General features: G+C 38.4%; 2 protein-coding genes across 2 annotated transcripts in view; both read right to left on the bottom strand.

Annotated features, from left to right (window-relative positions):
* Nucleotides 1-23,817, bottom strand: part of POC1B (POC1 centriolar protein B) — a 55,701-nt gene extending 31,884 nt beyond the window's left edge. The window contains exons 1-9 of the mRNA XM_082065786.1: nt 23,649-23,817; nt 23,404-23,488; nt 14,346-14,517; nt 13,381-13,560; nt 11,968-12,075; nt 10,969-11,084; nt 10,453-10,586; nt 9,637-9,705; nt 5,113-5,265 (exon numbers count right to left, since the gene is read on the bottom strand). Coding sequence (XP_081921912.1) covers nt 5,113-5,265; nt 9,637-9,705; nt 10,453-10,586; nt 10,969-11,084; nt 11,968-12,075; nt 13,381-13,560; nt 14,346-14,517; nt 23,404-23,488; nt 23,649-23,663 — 1,032 coding nt within the window. The 5' untranslated portion in view covers nt 23,664-23,817. The remainder of the gene's footprint in view (nt 1-5,112; nt 5,266-9,636; nt 9,706-10,452; nt 10,587-10,968; nt 11,085-11,967; nt 12,076-13,380; nt 13,561-14,345; nt 14,518-23,403; nt 23,489-23,648) is intronic.
* Nucleotides 17,596-23,199, bottom strand: GALNT4 (polypeptide N-acetylgalactosaminyltransferase 4). The gene is made up of 2 exons (XM_082074757.1): nt 21,048-23,199; nt 17,596-19,300 (listed from the first exon to the last, which is right to left on the bottom strand). The coding sequence occupies exon 1, from the start codon at nt 22,956-22,958 to the stop codon at nt 21,207-21,209; it is 1,752 nt and encodes a 583-aa protein (XP_081930883.1). The 5' UTR covers nt 22,959-23,199; the 3' UTR covers nt 17,596-19,300; nt 21,048-21,206.
* Nucleotides 23,818-24,227: the final 410 nt, after the last annotated feature.

Below are 24,227 nucleotides of genomic sequence, written 5' to 3'. Positions count from 1 at the left end.
GTGTTTAATATTGCACTAAAAACTAATGAGGTTGTGGAATGAATCTAAGTGCAAAAGTTCCAAATGACTTGGCATTTCCTGGCAAGGTGATGTAGTTAGCTCTCAATCTCACCAAATACATTTGGAAAAAACTTAGCTTTAAAAATCAAGAAAGAAAAACCAGAAGACTAAAAAGCAAGGTAGAGACAACTGTCATATATTACTGATTTTCCATAACACTCTAAGGCTTTCCTTTAACTATCTGGTGAACTGATATATATGTATTTTCATTATCTTCTTCCAATATGATGATACAATAATCACATTTTAAACCATAACACAAAAAATATATATTTGAAGGAAGGTTTTACAGAACCTTTCATTTAAGAAATTAGAGATTTCTAAAGACTAAAGTGAAGCAAAATCAAAATATATTATTTGGAAAAAAAGTGAGAGGCAGGAATCAGGATCACTGGTTAGGACAGAGAATTAGGGGAGCAACAAAAGCAGCAGGCCCAGTAATTACATGATTCTCAGCCATATGCTTTAAGTAAATGATTATGCCCCTACAGATACCTGTCTGTTGATTTTAATAACGTATATCCAATCTCAACCCCCCATTCACTTTAATTCTATTAAACATTTACTTTTTATATAATACCAATGTCTTACGAAACGCATTTATAAAAATTAAAGAGGAAGCTTTAAATGTCTCTCACAAAGTATTTCTAGGATGTAGCTAGCTGTGAAATAGTCTCTCCAAACACACCGAGAAGAAATTCAACTTTCAATTTGATTAAATACTCTTCTTTTTGCTAGACTGGAGCCCTGGAGCCAAGCAAGCTACATATTCTTATTTCTACTGCCACCTAGTGTATATTTGGATTCCTTCATCTAAGAAAATACAACGAAAGTTACACTGAAAATTTTAAGATGAAACTAAATCAAGAGTAGCTTTTTGTGCTCAGGATATAAACTCTACACATTTTAATGTGTTAAAAACCTCAGTGCTATGTTTTCAAATGAAATGTATTTTATTTTCCATCCACTTCAATGGGGTCTCTAGTACATAAAAGATTAATTATGTACAAACATGGGAAATTCAGAAATACAACTGTCACCAAGTGGAATACATTTGTTTTGGTATTACCTACTAAACATAATATTTTCAGATATCCTCAAATGAACCTTATCTCAGAGAGGAAATGACTGGTATTTACCTCAGCTAAATACAGACATACTGCTAGATATCTGTATTTGAGATGGTCACTCAGGATTACCTCTATGGTCAATGGAAAAAAGTAGATGCCTTCAGAGAACAAATAATTTACTTAGATTTGCAAATTTTCTAAATAACTGTAGTGATAACCTTTAAACCCCTACTTACTTGAATATTCAAGAATCACATTGATCAGTGCAGTTGGAGAACAGTTGTAAAGATTTATAAGTGAAGAGCATGAAATTCAACACTTAACATTCAAGTTACTGCTGGTCTGAAGAAGAGGAAACACAAGTAAGGAATTTCTTGTAAAAGTTAATTATGCTTCAGAAAGTAGCAGGGAGAGAGAAAAAAATAAGAGAAGGTATCGTAGATATTACTGGCTCTGTGTACATCTTTAAAGAGCGAGTGAGGAAAAGTTCTAAGAGGTGAAAGTGCGCTCAAGCTCCATGTTTCAGCTGCTACCCTGAACATAAAATACCAGGTGATACCTGCAATTCTTAATGCCCTTGTGGGAGCTTTTTCATTGAAAACAGCAATTGCAAGTGGTGATATGTGAAAACACTATAACTGTCTCTCTAAACTCAGCTAAATACATTCTAAGCAAAGCCAGCGCCATTTTGTGAGTACCGTTTTCACAGAAGCAAGTTCTGGAATATCAGGGACCTTGTCACATGGAGGCAAGCAGGGATAGAGGAACAACGACTCTCCAAAAGCAGTAAGAAACTTGGAGAGGCATGAAACACTAGGAACTTAAAAAGCATGGATAGAATTACTTCCCTCTTGAGTTTCACCTGTACATCTGTTGAACTTTCTGTGTTCTGTCACCTTGAATTTTGTCCTAAGGCAATCCATCTTCATTCCTGCTATAGACGGGACTATATTTAAGCAGCTCAGTATAACTCAGGGCATTGTATAACACATCTCAAGTGTATAGATGACATTGTAGTGGCTTGTAGGAAACCTTAAAAGGTCACCTACACTTTTAAATATCCAATATTTGAACTGTCTGCCTATGACTCTTGCACATGTTACCAAGTCTCTTACAAATACTGTTACTTCAATTTAGTCAAGATCAATCATCTTCTCCAGTTTCTCATGAAAAAAAAAAAAAAAACTAAACAGAAATCAAGCAGTTCTGCATTTTGTCTGAGGTGCAGAACAGGCATTAGGAAAAACTGTGTCATTATAATTGCTATGCAGTACTGGAACAGATCACCTAGAGAGACCGGGGAAGCTTTGTCTGTCCTCAAGGGCCCCCTAACTAGACAAAACCATGGCTGACTTGATGTACCATTGGCAACAAGACCAGACCTCCAAAAGCTCCCTCTAACTGACATGTCTGCAATTCAAGTCCTCCTTTCCCTGGTATATTAGAAACACGATGAGCCACAGAAAAGTGAGAGTGATGTTGCAATGGAACTGCCTAGTACTAACATTCTCTCTATTGCCTGTTGCTAGAAAGAACTTGGGATGCTTAAGAAAAAAAAAAGAAAAAAAAAAAAAGTATGTTTGTTTGAACTGAGAAGAGAGACAAATATTTTTCTTCATTTCTTCTCCAAACAACAGTATATACTGTGGAGCTAGAAATGCTGTATTTTTCAGTTACAGGAGGAAATATTTAGGAAGACGCAACACTGAAAAACTTGAACCGTAGTGCTACCAAAGCATGTTACCGCTGGTGGAATTTTTCTAGAAAAATTATGTCTCTGTCCAGATGGCGAGGTCCATTCTTCCTCAGCACAACAAAGCACCATAATTGTTGCTGAGACAGACAAGAAGGGTAATAAAAAAGGAAAAGAGAAATAACATTTGATCACTTTAACACTGTCTAAACTATTATATTATTACATCAATTCTGAAAATAAGCTGGGATGATCCTAATCATTATTATTTACCTTGGGAATATAAAAATATAGTACATTACAGTAATATCAGTTTTGTTGAAACTATAAGCACTGTTCTGCCTCAAAGAATATAATATACCTCATGTTTATTTGAGAGCAAGATACTCTACAGATAACGTGATGTTAATAGCAAACTAAACACAGTAACCTTATTCTTGAAATCCTGAAGTCAGGACGGAAAAGATACCACAGGAGTCCAAAACGATACTATGACAAACATCAAAGTTATAAAAACCTTTTACTACTAGGGAGCAGCTGACCCAGAAGCCTATAAACTACAAATGTCACAGGCATGCAGAAATGCAAACATTACATTAAGTGAAATCTGTCAAAACTACCTGATAAATAATTTCTTGACATTCAACCACCAAATTTCCTTTATGTGCCCTTATAGTGTTGGTAATGAGATGCTTCCTAGACTTAATTTAACTTAAGCCTGAATTAATTAATGCTTTCCAGAGCTCCTCAATTACCTGGGACTGGGGGGGTAGGGCGAGCAGTGGGTAGGCAAAGAATAAAAACCAAAACCAACTGGAAAATAGCTTTAGAGAATATTCATACCTTCGCTAAGCATCTGAGCAGAAGTCTGGAAAAGCTGACCTGAAATGAAAGCAACTAAACCCTACAGCTATAAGCTCCTGTGTTCATTTAGCATGTGTTATAACTGGGTGCCATTTGAATGGGTCTTGGAGCTAACTCTTGATGCAGCAAGAGTGGTTTAAATCTGCTGACAAATGCTGTGATTGAGTTTGTTCCAGCACTGACCACCTATACTGAAGGATGCTACCAGTTATCTTCATTCATTGACCTTACAGTGGATGTGACAGTCTGGCAGAGAATTTTGATTATGAAGCTTCTCATACACGCAATTGTCCTGCTCTTGTTCTGACCAAAATAAGCATCAGAAAGCTTCACATCCAACTTGACAACAGAACCAGACACATGAAAATATTAAGTGATGGATTCTGTTAAGGCTCCCTTCCTCCACCAAAATATTTTCCATCTTTATACTAAAGTTGCATACACACACACAAAAAGCTTAATATCCTCAAATCTGAATGTTTTAAAAGTCTGCGCAGGAAACAAACACCATGGCAGCAGTGTCTGCATTTTATATGAACAAAACCAGGCAATGTTGAATTTCTATGGGACTCTTATTAATCTATAACAGCAACCAAAAAGTTCCTAGATTTACATTAGATACAGCTCTTGGACACAAGAGGTACCTGGAGAACATGAAAGAAGAGATAAAAGTACGAGGAATCCCATGCAGAAGCTAGCCAGACCTACCAAGGACAGTCACTGGGGTTTTAGCATAAACGATGGTCTTGTCTAAGGCATAGTACTGTTTAACTTTATAGCATAGCTTTCAGACAACCTGACAAACACAGGACTTTCCAAATACTGACAGAATATTTGACATTTCACTTTAGTTCCCTAATTCCAAGTACTTCCAAGGGTTGCTGGTAAAAGGTTTGGCAGCTAAGTAGCTGCAGAATGAAATTATCAGGAATAGTGCCACAAAACACACTGCAAGCCTAGAAAGGTTTTCCAAACTTTTGGGTAGATATCAAGATCTTCTCACAATACCTAAAGGACTTGCAAAGAGGGACAACTAATCAAGTTATTACTTGCAGTAATAATGCCACCTTGTCCAGCTTATAATGATATATTTTGAGTAGCATCCTAAAGCTCACTGAAGATTCATATATCTTCTGCAAGTTTGCCATGTTACTTCAGCAGAAACCAGACATAGCCTATGTTTTGTTTAAATCAGGTGTGGAGTGCAGACTTACACAAGGAGCATGAAAAGAATTCACCAGGATAAATCTGACAGCATCATCGAACCTAGTAACCTTAATGTGGATTCATAAGCTATTGTCACTTCCAAAATATTACACATAACAAAAAGTTCTCTAGTAAACACAGAACACATTCAACCATAAATGTTAGGCAGTATTTACAAAAGCTTCTGGTTTCCTATGTTAGAGTACTTCTTGCACTCACCTCAACTGACTGAAGTTTTTCATCATGGAGATGAGGTGACCTTGGGTAAATATCAAGAAGATGAGGAGGATCATCAATATGTGTTCTTCTAATATGGTGTTTAAGAACTTCTTTATAATCAAGTGAATCAAAGTTGGTTTTCCATAGTAATACCTGTAAAGAAGCCATCATACCGATAACTACTTGAAGCCTATTCAGTGCCCAAAACTTAACTATTCAGCAAAGTCTACTATTATACTAATAGATCACAACATCAGAATGAGCCTGCTGTCATCACTTAGTTTGATGTCTACTACAACGCAGGCATTTCCCCAGAGTATCTTGTACTTCAAGTCTAATGGGAATGGTTCAATCTATTAAAAAAAAAAAAAGTAGATGTCTCAATAATCATAACATAAAGCAAACTTCTGTCCCACTGCATTGTACTAAGTTATTTTTCTGCCATATCAAGGGGTCAAATACTATCAAATTTCTGTCCCCTATAAAGGCTTGCCAGTCAAACAAAAAAGTTTGAGGTGACAAGAGAAATGACAGAGTACCACAGAACTCTGAAGCACCTGGTTCCAGTGTTTTAGCAACAGGAATCTGTTTTCTGAACCTTCATCCAATGACATTCAAGTTTGACACAATATACAACAGTCACACCATAGCCAAATGCAGAAGGTAGTAGAATGCAGAGATGAGATAGTTGAAGGTTGTCCATCCAGTCTTATGGATAGACCAGGAAAACAAATCATAATGCACAATATTGATCTTATGTGACAAAATTATATATGTAAGTAATTTAATTAAGTTTACTACAAGTTTACATGATTTGAGTTTTTTGTTATTTTAAGTGCTAAGGGAAAAATTAAAATAAAAAGATGGCAGTTTCCAAAAGTCCACTGTTGATTTTTATATCTGCTCCCTAAATTAGAAGAAAGAAAGATGGGACCATGCTCTGACTTAAAATTACTCACCTGTCCAAGCAAAAATATTTTTGACAAAAAAATATTTTTCAGAAATTAATAAACTATACATAAGAAGCACAAATAACTTTTTTTTTCCACAGAATTTCAAGCCGACTAAATCATATTTTTAATATATTCTTAAGTAGTTGCATTGTTACAAGTTCATTTCAGGTTTAACATCTTTCATGACTGTTGAGTGGAAGACCCTAAATATACACTGGGAGACACAGTGCACCCATAAAGATAGACCCAAACCAACTCAGACATTAGTAACAGTGAAAAGTGGGATGCATGGATCTCAGTACAAACTATATAAACCTGCCTCAGAACCTGGCACTTGCAGGACAGTTAGGTGTTAGATTAGCTGATTCACAACAGCTCACTGTGCTATAAGAAGGAGGTCCTGTTTTCTCTCTTTCACCTCTTCTCAGTTGTGTAGTTCCATTACGTTCATCCAGCATAAAGTCATTCACATTTTTTATGTGGCTTTTCCCCATTTTTTCAGGCTAATTTTCTACTGGTTTAGCAATTTGACCTGGCTCAGAACTGAGCGTACACAAGGGTATAGGCAGGAGGCAGCAGAAGTAGGGCCTTTCATCAGTAGCGATCGATTGAGCTGCTCAAGTTCTAAATACATTTTATATGGCTCTAAAGTGGAAGGCCATGCTGCTGCAGCTTCATCATTACACGTAATAAAATTAGTAAAAGCAGCACAGAAACACCTGTGTATGCCTTGAATATCTCAACTGCAAACAATGTAAAGGCAATTATGTACAACCCTAGAAAAATACTTATTCCATAAGGAAGTATTTCCCTTTATGTCAAGGCAATCCCCAGACACAATGACTTGTCTGTTCTACACGGCAAGAACTGAACTAACAGCACGGGCTACTATCTTCCAAAAGCATAGGTATAACTTTGCTCTTTGACTTAAAAATAAGAGTAAAATGTCTTATGTCTTCCATGGAACCAGGTAAATGAAATAATCTGTCATGTGCACATACAGCCAAGAAGTGTGAGGAACGCAAACTTCAGAACTACCTGTTCAGGGTTTTTTTGATTGAGGAAAGAAGCAAACAAGAAGAAACAAAAGAAGTATGCAGTGCTTGTTTCAAATACTTGATATGTTTCTGAACAAAGCCCTCAGCTGGCTCTGCATCAACCAGAGAGAAATTTGAAACTAAAAGCAGAGATACTGGTTCTCCTTCTTTGATGGAACAAAACCAGATTTTATCTGTTGTTTGAAAATGTACTGGTCTTGAAATAATATGTGTATAGAGCAAGTGATCTGTGATAAAATCACAACTCACGCTGAGGACAGACAATATCTTTTGGATACTGCATAAGGGACAGAAGACGATCATTTCATGGCCAGTCTCTGTCCATCAGCTTGACATGGCCAATCTGATAGCAGAACTTTTCAAATGAACACACCCTAGAGTAAACCAACTTAATTCTATCACAATCCTCCTGGCAGACCTAGAAGGCAGCTGTGGACAGGATGGCAAACAAGGATGTTTGCGGAGTACGTATGCACATACAACAACAAAAAAAGTACACTGAGGAATAAAGTTACATTTACTATAGATAAAGATATATACATAGGCAGTTACCACATCATGGTTAGTACTGCACATTTTAAAAACTTGAAATACAAAAGTGGAAGTAACAGCAAAATAATTAGCTCTCTCCCACCAGAACATTCACAAGAAAAAACGAAAAACTTCAGACATAAATGTGCCTTTATGTAAGGTAAATAAAACCAGGTTTCATTACTAGACCTACTAGGACTACTTTTTAAATTCAACATTTACCTAAGAAAGCACTTCCTGATGAAACTGGATACTCACTCATGCATTCAGCATGAAACCACTACACCAAACTGCTGAAAAACTAAATAATCTTAAAGATTTTGCACTATAATACCTACTTATTTCATGATCCCACGTGCCACCAGCCCTACAGCATAGAGGAGAAATGCAATGACCTGGCTGCACTGAACATGAATGTCATTCAGGGGGCCCCAAATTCAAAGGAGCCTTGCAATAAGACAGGCATTCCCAGGTTATGCTGGCATTTATTTGGGAGGTTGAGTCAGGCTTAATACTATAGGTCCATCATCAGTTTCTCCAATAAAGCTTCTGTCATGTGACCGAGTTTAGTATATGCACAAGTTAAGTACAATATACCAACTGTCATAAATCTCAAAAGAAAGTACTCATGAAAAGTAAGGTCAGCAGTTCAGGATTACCGAAAAATCAAAGTTTCCTCTTGGAACTGAAATATTATCATTAAATAAACCTTTAATACGGAAAACAAAAGATTAATGGCTCAAAGAATAAATATCTTTGCCCCATTCTTGGTTGCGTTTTTTTGTTTTGTTTGGGGTTTTTTGTTTGTTTTGTTTTTCTTGTTTTTTTGTTGGGATTTTGTTTGTTCATTTGTTTTGTTGTTGTCCTTTTCTTTTTCCACTTGTAAAATTAATGTTGGAAGACTGCCAAGATTTTAACTTTTCCAATGACTGAAAGTCTTGGCACTACTACTTATTACTGCCTTGCAATTGAAAGCAATTTTGTTTTGTTTGAGTACTTTCAAGTCATTCTAGAAAGTGTGCTACTTGAAGCACCAAGCAAAAACCAGAAACAGACTGTATTCTTCCCAATGATACTGAATGTTTTTAACTGAAAAGTATTTATTATTTTCCAAGACTGTCTCTGTTACAAGCTGAAACACATTTCTGATGCCACAGAACAGAATATAAATGTGATTTGTGGTAAATTCAAAAGATCTTCATTTCTACAGCACAGCTTTCTGTGTCTACATTGAGCTTTTAGCTTTTTATAACAGGAGACAATAAAAAAGGCAACTAGTATTAAGGAACATTTCAGACTGTGAAACTCTAAGCCTTGGGCTACAAAAGTTTTTTTTTTTTGGAGAATATGAAGACCTTATAGTTACAAAAAATACCATCAAGCTCGGAATCATGAGATTTATCACAGCAGATGAAGATTAATTATATGATTTGCTGTTTAATGTCAAACAACTTTTTTGTTTTAAATGCTCAAACAACTCTTCCTTGTATGAAATCCAGTACCTTGCTGTTTCACCAATGTAAACTAGCAAGGCTAATAGAAGATTTTTTTTCCCCCTGAAAGTGTTCCCAGTAGTACAGCTTAATTCTTATGATTACAGAGTAGTGACTTCAAATAAGTGAAAACCTAATGGAGCATGTAGGTGTTAATACTAGTTGCAACACAAATGTTGACACTGAACTACAACACAAGCTATTTCTATTTAAATATCTTTCTTTTATTTCAATATGTAAAATAGAAGTGGCTAGTATTGTGGTCTTCTCATCATAACATCCAAGTGAAAGTAGTTAAAGTTTTTAAATTATGTATTCATCTTTTTCCCCCCTCAAATTTAACTTTAGGCTAAACAAAGTCTATATAACACACTCCTAGACAGAATGCATGTCAGCATACTGTAAATATAGTACGTCACAGTAACATGCTAATTAACTCCCATCTACTCTAACAACCATTAAGACATTTGAAGAGAGAATATCACAAACCTGAGCATCTGTTCCACCTGAGGCAAATTTCTCACCCCCTTTTGAAAAAGCCACGGAAAGTACAGGTCCCTGAAAGGGAAAAAAAATAGCACACAGTAAAATTATGCTATTACTGTAATCATGGTATTTTAATGCAATCAAAATGCAACACTTGTGCCATTACCTAATATAGATTTTTCAATGTTAATAAAATAGGGAACAATTTAACTGTAGTGAAACTTTTGCAAAACAACTTGATTGAAGAACATTGTACACATTTGTAAGATGCTGTGTTACAATTATTATAATCAATACTAGGAAAATATTGGCATTTTCCTTAGATTTTGTTTTAAAGCTACAATGAAAAAGCAAATATATTACATTACTCAAGACAATGTGTTTCAATGACTTATTATCAAAAGTAAGGCTTGTTTTGCATTAAGAGGAAAGCAAGAAAATGTCTACCATTCTTAACAAAAGTTATCTTCCATAAGCTTACTCCTCCTTAGAAAGCACCATTTTTCAATAGGCAAAGACTAACATCTCAAATAATTGATTTTGACAATCAAAAGAGCAAAAAATTAATTAATTCAGAACATGATCTATGATGTAGCATTAAGCATGCATACAATATTAACAGATTAACTGCATGGTCATAGGTAAAAATCGATGCATTTCCTTATCACTTGTGACAAGGTGTATAAATACAACACTTGGCTGTCCTCTAATCTGCAAGTTGCAAGATGCAAGACACAATGGCATTAATGTTACTTTCCCATTGAAAAGATACTGAACAACCTATTAAGATGTTCATTTAAATAAGGTTTTTGTGTATACCTTGTGTCCATGAAGAGTGTAAATAAGTCTTCCTTCTAAGAGGTCCAAAATCTTAAGGGTACCATCAGTAGAAGCAGTGATGAGATAGTTACCAGAAGGGTGGAACGATACACAATTAACCCCTGCTCTGTGAACTAATTTACAGAAGACAATATTCAAAAGACTATAGATATCTACTAATAGGAAATGTACCCTTTATTTCTTCACTCTTTTTTACTTCCCAAACAACAACCTACTTCATTTAAGGGAAAAAACAAAGTGCTAGGACACAGACCACTCTGCAAACTATTTGCTTAGTTCTGTTCTAAAACTTAAGAGAAGCATTGCAAAGGAATAATCAGGATTCAGTTTGGAGTTTTAGAGTTGCTAGACTGTAAAAACATTACTTTACAAAACACCAACATGACCTGTTTGTACACCTTCCCCAGTAAGGAAAGAAACTGTACAATCTACATAAATCACATTTCATTACAAAGAACTCCATTCTAAAGAAAATACAAACTATATTGGTTTTACCTTGGTAATGCTGCAGTAACTTTTTCATTCGAATATCCCACAGTTTCACTGTATGATTGGAACCTGCAGAAGCTATACATGTACCACTTGGGTTGAAATCCACAAAATTTGCAAATCTAAATAAAATTAATGAAAATAGAATGATTACATGTTTCCACAGAAATTTTTGGAGAGAGATATATCTAGAAAACCTTGTTAACACTGAGTTGCCACAAACTTGTGTGAAATCCACATGTATGGAAACTCATGTAAGGTATTTCAAGCAACTGAAGTAAGCAACAGAAAACACGATGTGCCTGACAGATCAGACTGCATAATCTGGCTTTTGTTAAAAAGATAGTACAACTGCTCTGACTCAAACCTTCACAGCTTGTGTTGGAGTACAAAGCTCCTAGCAAAAAGTGCTGCAAAGAGTTTGTAAGCAGCAAGTAAAATAATTTTGTCTAAGGGCAGAATATCCTGCGATAACCTATTAGCTTGGAAAAAGGTAGAGATAGCAGCAACAAAATTAGCAAAGCACATATACAAGATTAATATTCCACTGCATTTCTTAATTAAAACTGTGGCTCTAAGATGTTTAAGAAAACTTCAGATAAGTAAAAGCAAGTATTTTCTAAACCTAAAAAGGCAGGTCACTGAAGTTAACAGAACACTGTTTTCATCAACAAGTGGAGAGTTCTTGAACTTCTTGTTGGAGCATTCAATAACAAACAGCATTATTGAAATGGGGAAAAAAACATGAAAGCATTCAAAAATCCAAGAGCAATCTGAATTATCTCTGGCTTATTTCTTGACTAGGGAAAAACTGGATAAGTGCAGCCAGTCAACCTCTTCAGAAAAAAAAAAAAGTGAAATTATTTTTGTTCACAGAGGTGGTAGAATGAAGTTTGGTCTATTATATTTTCAGATACAACATATATATGTTAACACCGCAAAACATGGATTTAATCTCATTAAAACTACACATTTATATTTGCCCTTTTTTGTAGTAACACTTACCCTTCATAATCTAAGAAGCTATCAATACAAGTTTTATTTCTTGTATCCCAGATCTTAACAGATTTATCCTCACTGCAAGAGGCTATTAGTCTTCCATCAGGGGAATATCTGGAATATGCAAATGAATACATTACTAAACAACGGATGCTACCTGAATGAGCATTAAAGATGTAATTGGCAAAACACCAGAACCAAGAAAGTCTGTTTGGAATTAAAATGTGTAACATTTGAAGAACATTTGAATTTCTCATAGTCTTCACAGAGTAATAAAACCTCCTCCCTCCACTCCTCCCAACACCCTCCTTACCCCCAACCCCATTTCACAATAAACTATAATTTTAAACAGCCATAAGCAAGAGAAAGGGGCAGGGGAGGAGGTAACAGGAGGCTAAGGCTATCACTTCAGATGCCAAAGAGATAATTATAGAAAACTATAGGCAAAAAGACAAAGAGGACAGAGCAAAAACTTGTGTTCCATTTTAACCTACATATACATTCTCCTGTGAGTTCTCTCTAGACTTACGAACTGTCAGCAAAACATTCATTATTCCTAGACTGGCAAACTAGGTTTTTAAATAGGAAAACTGATTTGTCTATAGTTTCACCAATCCTTATTATTTCTCATATTAAGCAACTGCACAGGGACATTAGAAAACTGTACAAGAACTTCCATATACCATTTCCTAGAGCTTTCATTTTTCTTCTCAATGATCAGACACGTTGGAGCTTTGTAGGGCTCTGCACTTCACCAGTGTTAAAGTTCTTTCTCAAGAGGTATAAGTCAGGCCTCTCAGCTGCAGATTTTCCATTATTATGGAAAGAAAAAAAAAACAAAACAAAACACACACACAGAAAAGAAGAATCTTTTCTTGTCTTTTAAGAGCTGCCCTGCCTTTAAATAGGGTGAGAATCTTAACCTGCAGTACAAAGACCATTTCTTCTACCTTTTCTAATTATGTAAGCTTAACACATTTTGACTCACAACCATTCCTTTATACCGCTTTTGTTCCAAGAATAGTTGATAAAACTCCTACTACCATGCATAACAAAACTAGAAGCAAGTGAATGCTGTGAAACAAGTTAATACAACATAAAAACATACAGAATTGGAGAAACAGACAGGATACTGACTGAAATTAAATACAGATGACCTTATTTGTCCTTTAAAGTAAAAGAATTAACACACAGCAACAGATTTTGTATGTACACATATTAACATAGAGAAAGCTTTCATACTTCAACTAGGAGATTTATATGCAATGTGCATGTGTAAGACTGATTTATTAAATTGCATTATTAGTGATAGATCATCACTTATGCACAGATTTTTCTTCTCCCAGTTCTGCCCTAAGAACTAAAAACCCTTTTTTAGAAGTTCTGCTTCTTTACAAAGAGAATAAAACCAACACTTACTTGGCACAGCGAACCCAATGAGTGTGTTGGAATAGGGAAAACAAAAGACGCTGATGGCGAACACTCCATATTTTTATTGATGTATCATTGGATGCTGAAACTAGAAAGTGGCCATCATGCGAGAAGTTTACACAACGAACAGATGCTGTATGACCTTTCAGTACCGATGATTCTCCATGACTGCAAGATAAAAAAAAAAAAGAAAAACAACAAAAACCTCACACAATTATATTGAATTGAAAGAGTTTAAAACGCCACAAAACTCAAAGTTAACATATTTGAAATCTTATCCAAATGAAAAAGCAACATATACAGACTGAAATCTTAGTGTTGTCAATAATTGTTTGCCTTATTTGTATATTAAATATTAGAGCAACAGATTTTGAAGTAATTGTATTTAATATGACCAATTTTAGAAGAGTGCAATTAACTAGCAGTATTAGCTTCCATAGGGTATTTGAACTAGCATTTATTATGTTTTTTGATATAGTAATCTACAAAATGCTTAAGAGTTAAAGTAACATCAGTCTTTCTAAGTTCATCCTGAATAGCTTGTAATCACTGCAACTTGAGAGGAGTCTAAAAAGGCAAATTCAAAATATCTTCTTTTGCAAAAATGCTATTGTTTCCTTTATCACTTATCTCCCCAAAATGAAGTGCAGCCATGCAATCCTTATTAAAAGGAATACATCCTTTAGGCCAGAGAAATTGTACCAAGCATAGTTTTACACGCATTAAATTATCACCTCTGAATTGCCATATTTTTCTGTGGAAACCATAGAATATTAAATGAAGAACAAAGTAACACAGTAAAGAACCGTGTTGCTTGTACTCTCAGTCTCTATTCCTGTCAATGCCCCATCAGGGATATGGAAAGCAAAAAGAAACTTTTATTGGGTAAACACTCCAATAGTCAAATTGTGCATTAATGAAACACACAGCCAGCATCACCCAGTTGCACTCACATGCAAGGAATCCATAGTCTGACAGTACGATCTTGAGAAGCTGAAGCAAGAAGCTGCCCATCTGGTGAGAACTGGACGCTGGTCACTGCTTCTGCATGGCCTATGAATTTGTAAGCTCTGCACTGTGCCTTCAACTTCCACACCATGAGAAACCTATCCAAAGAGGAGGTAGCTGCCAAGAAATGGAAGATATATCAGAAGTCTGGTCACCACTATCAGAAAAAAAAAATCAGAGCTAATGACTATGGACTTGGATTCACCAGTGAACTTACTGTGTGTCAGTGGGAGGGAGCAGTTATTGGGTTTTAATGAATACTTGGCCTGAGCAGAAGCCTGACAGCCAGCAATGCCAACACCAGGCTTTTGGAAGGACATGAGAAGACTGGGAGGAGTAAAGGATAATTCTTAAAAGGTAATTCTCCCACATATTCAGCAAACTGGCTTACAAGTACTTTAAATATCTAGAACAACAACAACCACAACAATCTAAAGCCAAACATCACACACATGTCATTAAGTATGAATCCAGATCTGGCATCACCAAATCCTGAGAACAAGAGACATCTTCACTTTGATCTCCGATATGGAATTTGATTAAAGTATCAAGTGTTTAACTCTGATAAGACAGGCCAACTAAAACCCAAAATATAATATCTAACACTTCAGGTATCTAAAGTGAATATCCAAATACGATAATCCTATAATCTTATTTAAGTACCAATTTTTTAATACTAACATCTATCCCGTTCAAAACGTAATGTGAAGTTGTCAGTCTGATAATAGGAAGAGATAAACTTTTTTTTTTTTTGCAGTCACTTTACAGGTGGACCTTACTATCTATACTGGAAAAAGCAGACAAAGCTTTTACCAGAGCTTGATCATTTTCAGGGAACTATAAGCAGCAAAAGAAATGAGCAGTTGAATTGAACTGATGAGTGTGATATTCCTGCGCCCCTATAATCTTCATCTCTGCTAAGTGCTAGCAAGCAGATCGTAAATAAAAACAAGGGACTCACACTCCCACCCCTCAATTATAAAATTCCTACCCCTAGTGCAGCAAGTGAGGGAGAGTAAGAACAGGGACTTCCTGGAAGTTGAAGAGGACATGAAAAGGATGGTTCTTCCCTTCCCAGCCTCTTTCAGGCACCAACATAGCACAAAGGAACTGAGTTTGTTTATTAGCAAGGCAAGCCTCAAGCAAAGTATTAGATATTAAACTCTCCTTAGGGATTTGGCACAGAAATATTATTTTTACTCCCAAAAGACTAGATTCTGGTAAAAGATGTGGGACCAGACTATCCCCATGCCTATATCAATAGCCTTACATTTGACACTAAAGTACAGGATATTACTCGCCTCCAAATTTTCAGAACTCTATTTTACAGCAGGCTGTTTCTAATTGTACTTGAATGATTTATTTTTTTCCTTTTACTACAGAAAAATGTGACCTAGCATGGTATAAAACAGAAAGGAGGAAAAGCTAAATAAAATTGAAAGCATCACATTGGAAATGTGGAACAGACAAGATTGATGGTTTCTGAAAAAAAACCAAAACAAACAAACAAACAAAAATTATCAAGTACCTATGGTACTTTCAGTTCTGAAAAAATGAAGGAACTATTTCAAAAGATAACAGTACAATAAATTCAAAGCCTGGTTTCTTGTAGCTTCCTCTCTCACAGATGGATTATCCTAAGGTTAATGAGACACACGCAGGAATCTGAAGTTCTTCTTTCACATGGACATCCACAAGAGTCTTCCTTGTTGTCCCTCTGGACTCCCTGTTGCCTACACTCATCCTCTCTCCATCCTTAGGTAGGTTTCTCTCTTGAAGCCACTCACTTATTACCATAACACTCAAAGGCTATTATTATCACCAATACTGAAGTTTCAGCCCAGCTAACACCACCCCAGGGCTGACCGAGAGGAGAGGATCAGGACCTGCACAGGAAAGGGTGAGTAACTGACAGATCTAATGCAGAATTATTTTAAGGCACACAGACTGACGTGACTCTATACCTGAGCAGCACAGGAGAGGCGTAAACCCAGACAAAAAAACTCTAAACCAAAATTCCGAAACTTTTTTCAACTTTGGCCCCTATCCTGCCAAGGAATCATAGAATAGTTATGGTTGGAAGGGACCTTCAAAGGTCATCTAGTCCAACCCCTCTGCAATGAGTAGAGACATCTCCAACTAGATCAGGTTGCTCAGAGCAATGCCCAGCCTGGCCTTGAATGTTTCCAGGGATGGGGCACCTCCCACCTCTCTGTGCAACCTGTGCTAGCGTTTTACCACCCTCAAAAAACAGGTTTGGTTCCTTTACTGTTAACAACCTCAGCCAAGCCACACTATTCCCTGTTCAAACAGGTTAAAAATCAATTTTTGTGCATATGGCTAACACATAAGCATTTTGCTGTAACAGCAAACATTTTATCTTTGCTAACCACAAGCACTAAATAAGAGTCTACAGGGTAATGATGTTGCCAGCAATAATTTCTACTATCGATACTAATCTTAAACAGTTTTATACATGAAAAACGTACTACTATTATAAAATAAGCTTCTCTAGTTCTCTTTGCATTCCGTTTTAAGGGATTTTGCCTACTTCATAACAATGCTTCTCCATTTTACTCAAGCACAGTATCTTAAGGATTGCTTCTTAATCCTTTATGCATTTTGCTTCCCTCAAGTTCATGTTGTCCATGTATTTAAGTGTTCAAAAAGAGGAGAGCAAGAACTTTCCAGGACAGATTACACGAGTTCCTACAGCAACGAAGACCAGACACAGTTGATGCATTCTGTCAGCACTTAAGTAAAGGCAGCACTCTACAGTCTGACTTACAGTCACCAGACCACCAGTAAATGGTCCACAGCAGATCTCCAAGGACAAGTTAAAGTACTGTAACTGAAACAAAAGACATATAGAGGGTCCAGAATAATTTGTTAGGATGGGCCATACCACAAACAAGTCTGTTGCACGTGCTCCTCAGAGAAAATACTACATAGCCAGAATCATGCTTAGAGAGGTGAAAGACAAAAATTGTCCTTGCTGTCATAATTAAAATAATTGATCAACTGCAAAATATAACAGAAAGCAAACTGAAAATTCACACTGATCTGACTCCAATATGGAATGTAGTCCGCTTTATAACTTCAGTGGTTTTTTTTAAATAAAAATAATCAGTGCTTTCTGTACCCACCCAAGTAGAGCTGACACATCTCTAGGTAATTTGCTTTTCTGGTGATGAGTCATAACAGAATTAAATACCAAAGAGTGAAGACTTGGCATTACGCAAAGGCCAAGTTTACACACCGCTTTGCTGCAGTTCTCTAAACAGATATCCAGGCTTTACCTATGCCATGAAAAAAATGTTATGGTATTTGCAATGATACCAAGTTCAGTTTACAAGCTGTGAATATTTATGGTATACATTTTCATATGTACACATGTATGTATGAAGACACAAGGTGCCACACTGTAGAATTACTATTACACTCCCATTTCCCAGAATACCACAGTACCAACTACAAGTTGTGCAGAAGATCAGAAGATCCATACTTAGCCAGGCTTTAACATCTAGTTGTACCTCTCGGTCACCCTTTTTTTCCCCTCAAATACTTAGGAATCCCCAATATGATTAATTCAGTGCAAGAATCACAGGTCAGACAGAGTACAGGGCTGTGCATATGACATGCCCATGAATATCCAGACACCACCCCACCAAAAAACCCACACGCTTCACAGGAACGTTGGAAATTTCAGTGTGATAAGGCACAACATCACAATACAAACACATTTAACAGTGACTTGCAAGATTTCATTCTTGGAGGAAAACAATTACTAATCAAATCTCTTTCAAGGGAACCAATCTGGAATTCTAAGCACAGTGGATGACTTACAAGGAACTTTTAATAACTCCCATAAGTTCAAGTTCGTGGCAGTTTTTTATTTTATGCTGCATATACAGAAGCAAGCAGAAGGGACTTACAAAGAAGCAGCACACTACCCAACATTTAATTATCATTCTGGATTTTATTTTTTTCAAAATAAATCCCAGAGCCCTCCCACATTTATTCAGTGTTAAGTCTACATTCAATTTCATTTAAGTCACTTAAAATCAGTAGTTTATATACAAGTGTTCCCCAAATTTTCCAAGTCCAACAACATAGAAAGTCTTTCAGAGTTTCAGATTTTCCAGAAATCTGCATGCACTGAAAACCATCTGAATTGGAATATTTCTGAAAAATTCCTGCAACTCAGTTCAAAATCAGGGGAATGTGAAATGGCAAGGGTTTTTTTTTTCCTTCTCTATTTAGCTCCTCCCTCAACCTTTTTTATTCCCCTTAGGAATAAATTGAACTTTATTTATTTTAAGGTCCAGGTTATTTACTTTTGCCTTTTTTTTTTCCTTTTAGTTTTGTTATAACTACAAAAATATAATGAGAGGTGATGGGCAAATGGAGTAAGGGTTCAGATACATGAAGTTATTATCCCTGTAAGAGGCAGATTCACTTTGACTTATTGCTTAAATAGATAAGGAACACTTTGTCAGTTTTAACATGAAGGTAGTTCTTTATATGAAATGCAGTTTTTGCCAAGTCCTAGAAAAGTTAATTGTATAAAAGTTGCATAGTCTATATTCACACCATTAAATTACTTTCATCTGAGGAAACATGTATCGCGCACAAAACTTGTGCTCTGCCATGTAGGAGAATCCAAGTCTTTTTCTTGTTATGGAACTTGCTATGGAACATAGCAGTCTACAGCAAGCTTTTCACAAAAGCACATACATACTTTGTATAATATATTGCCGCAGCACATAATGACTGGCTGCTTTTTGAAATTTGATAAATGGTTCGTTACTTTTACATCTACGAAAAGAATTCCTTGCTGCAAAGTGGAATGGAATTTTTCAGGAATGTCTCCCTTATATAGTAAAGAAGTTCCCCTTTTCTAAAAAAAAAAAAAATCAGCTCAGGGAGAAGAAAAAAAAATTGCAAGTAACCACCTAAAAATAAGTTAAAGACAAACCAACCCATGCCACACAGTGGCAAGCATTCTTAGCACAATTCAACACTACATTACCAGCTCCAAGTTTTCTCCTTCTGTTCCCCTTCCGTCTTAGCCTCCCTCCACCCAGATCACTCAACTCTTTGAAACCGCTAAGATTCAAGAATACACCTTAACTTGCTCTTGTTTTATTTTTGGCAAGTCTTCACTTATTTCAGGTCTCACTTGCTCCCTTTTAACCCTTCTTCCTACTAATACCTGCAGCAAAAGTACACCTACTACATTCTTTAAGTATCCAGATTCTTATTGCTTATTAGCTCAAGTTCCTACCTACCAGCCCCAGGTTGAGAATTACTACACCATGGCTACTGGAAAACATTATCACTTCACTGAAAACAACAACAAAAAAAAGCTGGAATGCCTGACCCATTAAGATAAGTGTTCAATTTAAATCATGTAAAGCTAAAAACACAGATACTAACACAAGATTTTTTTTTTCAAGTACACAATATATCTATCACATCTACTGTCTATAATGACATTCAAAACAGATTAGTGACAGAATTCAAGGATCAATATTCTTTAAAACTCTACATAAGAGGATACAGAAAACACTCTAAGCTGTTCTCTGAACCACCTAACCAACAAATCTTAGTTTCCTCCAAGCAGCCCTTTACTTTGTTAACTCCCTTCACTTCAGGAACTCCAGCTTCGCAACCTTACTCGAGGTCTCCCATGGTACTGTTGTGACTAGAAAGAGGCATCATATGCTGCATTATCTCAAAACTCTACCTAGGACTGAGGTATTCCAGCTGTTGCCAAAACACGATGCAAAAGAGACCAAGTTTTTCCCTGTGTCTCCTTCATCTACCCTGCTGGCAGACCAAAAGAAAAAAAAAAAAAAAAGAAAAAGGGTACATAGAACAGTCACATTAGCTACATGTCCCTAGGATGCCAGGCTTAACATAGAAAAGCTTACTCAGAGGCAAAATAAATATTAAATGTATAGCTAAGAAACAGCAGTAGTTAATGCAATTCTGTGCTGTCTCTCCTCCTCCGTTACCTTTAAACTGATTTTTTTACTTGTAGCCATCCCTATTTCTTCCCATTTGTGGTACTGCCAGCATGTCATTGGTTCAGCTGCTACCACACTCTTCTCTAAATGCATGAGAGCACCTGACTCACCCTCATGAGGTAACTTTGAGACTAGGCACAAAGCTGCAAAACAATGCTAAAGCCCATCTACTAAAGAAACTTCCTTTTCTTCAATGGAATATAACTGTCACCCTGAAACCCCTAGGAGAATGTAAATGCCCAGAAAACTGCAGACCACTACAAGACTTAAGATTCAACTTGCCACATCAATGTCAATTCAATCACATGCTACTGTACCATTACTTATAGATACATAAGTTATCAAGTACCTGCAATATAGGTCAGTTAATTCCACTGCAAGAACCTTAACTTTTACTTCTGTAAGTAAAGATTCTTTACTGTCACGTATCATTACCTTGCAGGTCTAATATGTATTTTTTAAAGAAAATAAAAACCCTCCTCAGTCCACTCAAAAGCCTTTGTTTTACCATAATCAAGACAGACCAAAGTAAGAAAATAACAGATCAAAATTTTACAAAAATAAAAGGCATTATATCTGTATTCAATTTTTTAGAAACTAAACCCCAGTATTTACTTTTGCTTTCCATAGAGTTCACCACAGCAGATATACTTTCTACACCACTACAGATGCATCTGGAGACATTCCAAGATAAACAACTGCATGTTGCTATCTGCTCAAAAATGTAAAAACCTTGGAGATCATGGTCCATTAGATTCGTACAACCAGCAGTGATTATTTTTCAAATTTCCAAATCTGATTTTTATCTGCAGCATTACAAGTTCTCATTTGCACATCAGCACGTCCCTCAGCTGTACGATAAGCAGTAAGGCACTTTCCTGAATGAGGATGATAAATAGTCCCATCTTCTTTGAAATGCCATATAATAACTTCTGGGATGGGAGATCCATCTTTTGGGCAGTTCCTCATAGTTATGAAGTCTTCATGCTCAGGGACTTCAGCACATAGCTCAGTTACGGAGTTAAATCTAATCTCCTTATTTGATGTGTATTCAAAAAATTGATTGCCTCCCTGACCATGACATCCAAAGAGAGAAAGGTGAGCCCCCGTAGGATGATTTTCTGGCAAGGCGTAGTCAAGGCACTCTGAAGCTATTCCTGCACTGCGGATAGCACCATGCCAGCCAGGACGATCTTCTGGTACATGCAACTCCGCAAATATGTTTTTTAAATACCAGTTAAAACTCTTGCATTTCAAACGCTCCCTTAGTATCTTTCTTTCAGAAATATCTCCATAGTTTTCTTTTCTTGCTGAAGGATTCCTGTTGTAAAAGTGCTCTTTGTACTCATCCATCCACACCTCAGCAGCACGTGCCGTGTTCTGAAGGAAATTTGGTCTGGCATAGGGTGCGCGCTTTGGAAACACATGGCCTACGTGGGAGCATGGATGAATTTCCAACATGCCTCCACACTGCCAAACCCTAAAAGATAATTCTAGGTTCTCCCCTCCCCAAACATCCATTCCGGTATCGTAAGTACCCAAGTACTCAAAATACTTCTTGCTGACAGCAAACAAGCCACCAGCCATAGTTGGGGATCTGATTGGGTCAGTTTCAGATTTGCGCCTAAGACGTTCATGTTTAGGCACCGAGTGCCACTGGAATGTTAGCCGCCAGTCAAAGCCCCCAATCATGGGTTCTGCTGTTTGCATGTAGTATTCAAATGTTTTCCAGTCAATGGTGTCAATGACAGGACAAACAATAACAGTCTCATTCTCAGCAATCCTCTCAAGCAGTGGTTCCAGCCAGCCAGAGACACATTCACAGTGACAGTCTAGGAACGTGAGGACATCACCGGTGGCAAAAGTAGCGCCAATTAAGCGGGCACGAACCAGTCCTTCTCGTTTGTTGGTTCTTATCAAACGAACTCTTTTCAGACTGCTTATGTATTTTTCAAGATCAGTCTTCAAATATACTTTATCACTCAAGTCATCCACCAGTATAATTTCTTTTAGAAGCACTGAAGGTGATGTTTCAAGAACACTATGTATCGTCCGCAGCAATGTTGACCAAGCTTCATTGTAAAAAGCAATTATTACAGATGTTGTAGGCAGTCTTCTGTAGTTGTAAGACTTAGCTTTACAGCCACTCAGTCGATTATCTTCAATGTGCCGGTGCAGAGAGATTTTATCACTCAAGTAAATGTTTATCGCATACTTCTCAATCAGCTCTTCTTCCTGTTTCTTTTCCTCAGAACTCAGCTGCAGACGAGAAGGCTTACCCCACTCTCCTGGGGAATAAGGATCAGGCGGGGATTTGTCATAAACTGGACGAGCCAAATCCATAGCTTCTTCTGCTCTGTCAGAAAAGCGCCTCTCCCATTTCCCTTTGGTGATGCTCTCCCCGGCGAGGGAGGCACCGAAGGAAGAAACCGACAGCTCGACCACGAAGTATGCGATCATCAAGAAGCCGAGAAACACACAGCTTTTACGGACCCATGTCCATCTTCTCACCAGACGGATCCGCATCGTAGGCAATTAAAAGCAGCCCCCAGCTGAGAGGAGCTCCCTGACCGTGACCAGGACTGGGGGGCCCAGCTTCGGGCTCGGGTCGCCGGCCGAGTTTGCAGCCAGTCTCTCCGTGGCGGGCCCGGAGGTTTCCCGGGGGGCCGCGGCGCAGCAGCGGCGGCACGAAGCAGCCCCCCGCCCCTCCGGCCTCGGCGCTCCCCTCACTTACTTCCTCCTCCTCCTCCTCTCTCGCCGCGGGACAAACCCCTCCTCCCGCCTCGTGGTTTGCTCAAAAAGTTGTCGCTTAAGGAAGGGGCAGAGACTCCTCGGCCCGCCCGGCCGGCGGGGGAGCCCGCCCCGCCTCCGCGCCCGGCGGCTCCGCCGGCTGAGGGAAGGAAGGAAGATAGAAGGGAGGGAGGGAGCCGCCCCTCCCGAAAGCAAACAGCGCCCGGCCCCCGGCACTCACCCAGCCCCGCGCCGTCCGCGTTGAAAGCGACGCCCGTCACCGCCGCTCTGTGGCCCCGGAGAGTCCGGATCAAAGCGGGGTCCTCCTGGGAGAGAGGGTGCGCACCGTCAGGCGCCGGCTGGGGGCCCCGCCTCCCCCCGCCCCTCCGGAGCCGTTAACGTCCCGCACACGGTGGGGACACGGCCGCTAAAGGGCTCTGCACCCTCCGCCGCCTCGGCTGCCCACGCCCGCCGCCGGGCCCTTACCAGCGCGGAGGCCATGGGCGGAGCGGGACGCCGCGACAGCGGTTGCCGGAGCGGCGCGGCGGCCCGTCAAACCCCCCGCGCTCTAGTCACGGCCGGTCGAGCCCCGAATTCATCCGCGGCGCCAACAGCGCGTCTTTCGATCCGCCCATTCGCCGGCCGCCGCGGAGAGGCTGTGAAGCTGTGGATCCGCCCCTATCGGTTGTATAGGTACTCGACTCCCTGTTAAAGGCGCAGGGCCGCAGCGCCCCTCGCGTTGCGTTGGGGTACGGCGCGTGCTGTCGTCGGCGCCTCCGCGGTGTCCGGCTGTACCGGGGCGGCCTCTCCGGTCGGGCCGGGGAAATTTAAATTATCTTGTCTCCGAATTTATCCCTTTGGTTGGAACACGGCGGCTTGTGGTTGGGACGGGCTGAGCTACCGCCGGGCGGGAGTCGTTCTGTGGGTGCTGGAGGGGCGGGGCCTGGGGGGGTCATTATTTGAAAAAGAGAAGTGATTGCGCCACTGCTCTCGCCACCTTGAATCCTGTGTTCAGTTTTGGTCCCCTCATCATAAGAAAGACATTGAGGTACTAGAGAGATTGCA

Source organism: Streptopelia decaocto, assembly GCF_964273445.1.
Source record: "Streptopelia decaocto genome assembly, chromosome: 1".
Lineage (NCBI taxonomy): Eukaryota > Metazoa > Chordata > Aves > Columbiformes > Columbidae > Streptopelia > Streptopelia decaocto.
Note: the sequence above shows the minus strand (reverse complement) of the source record. Positions and strands in the feature narration are given on the sequence as shown.

Coding starts and splice junctions, on each gene's coding strand:
- GALNT4 (XM_082074757.1), bottom strand. CDS start 22,958: ATGCGGATCCGTCTGGTGAGAAGATGGACATGGGTCCGTAAAAGCTGT.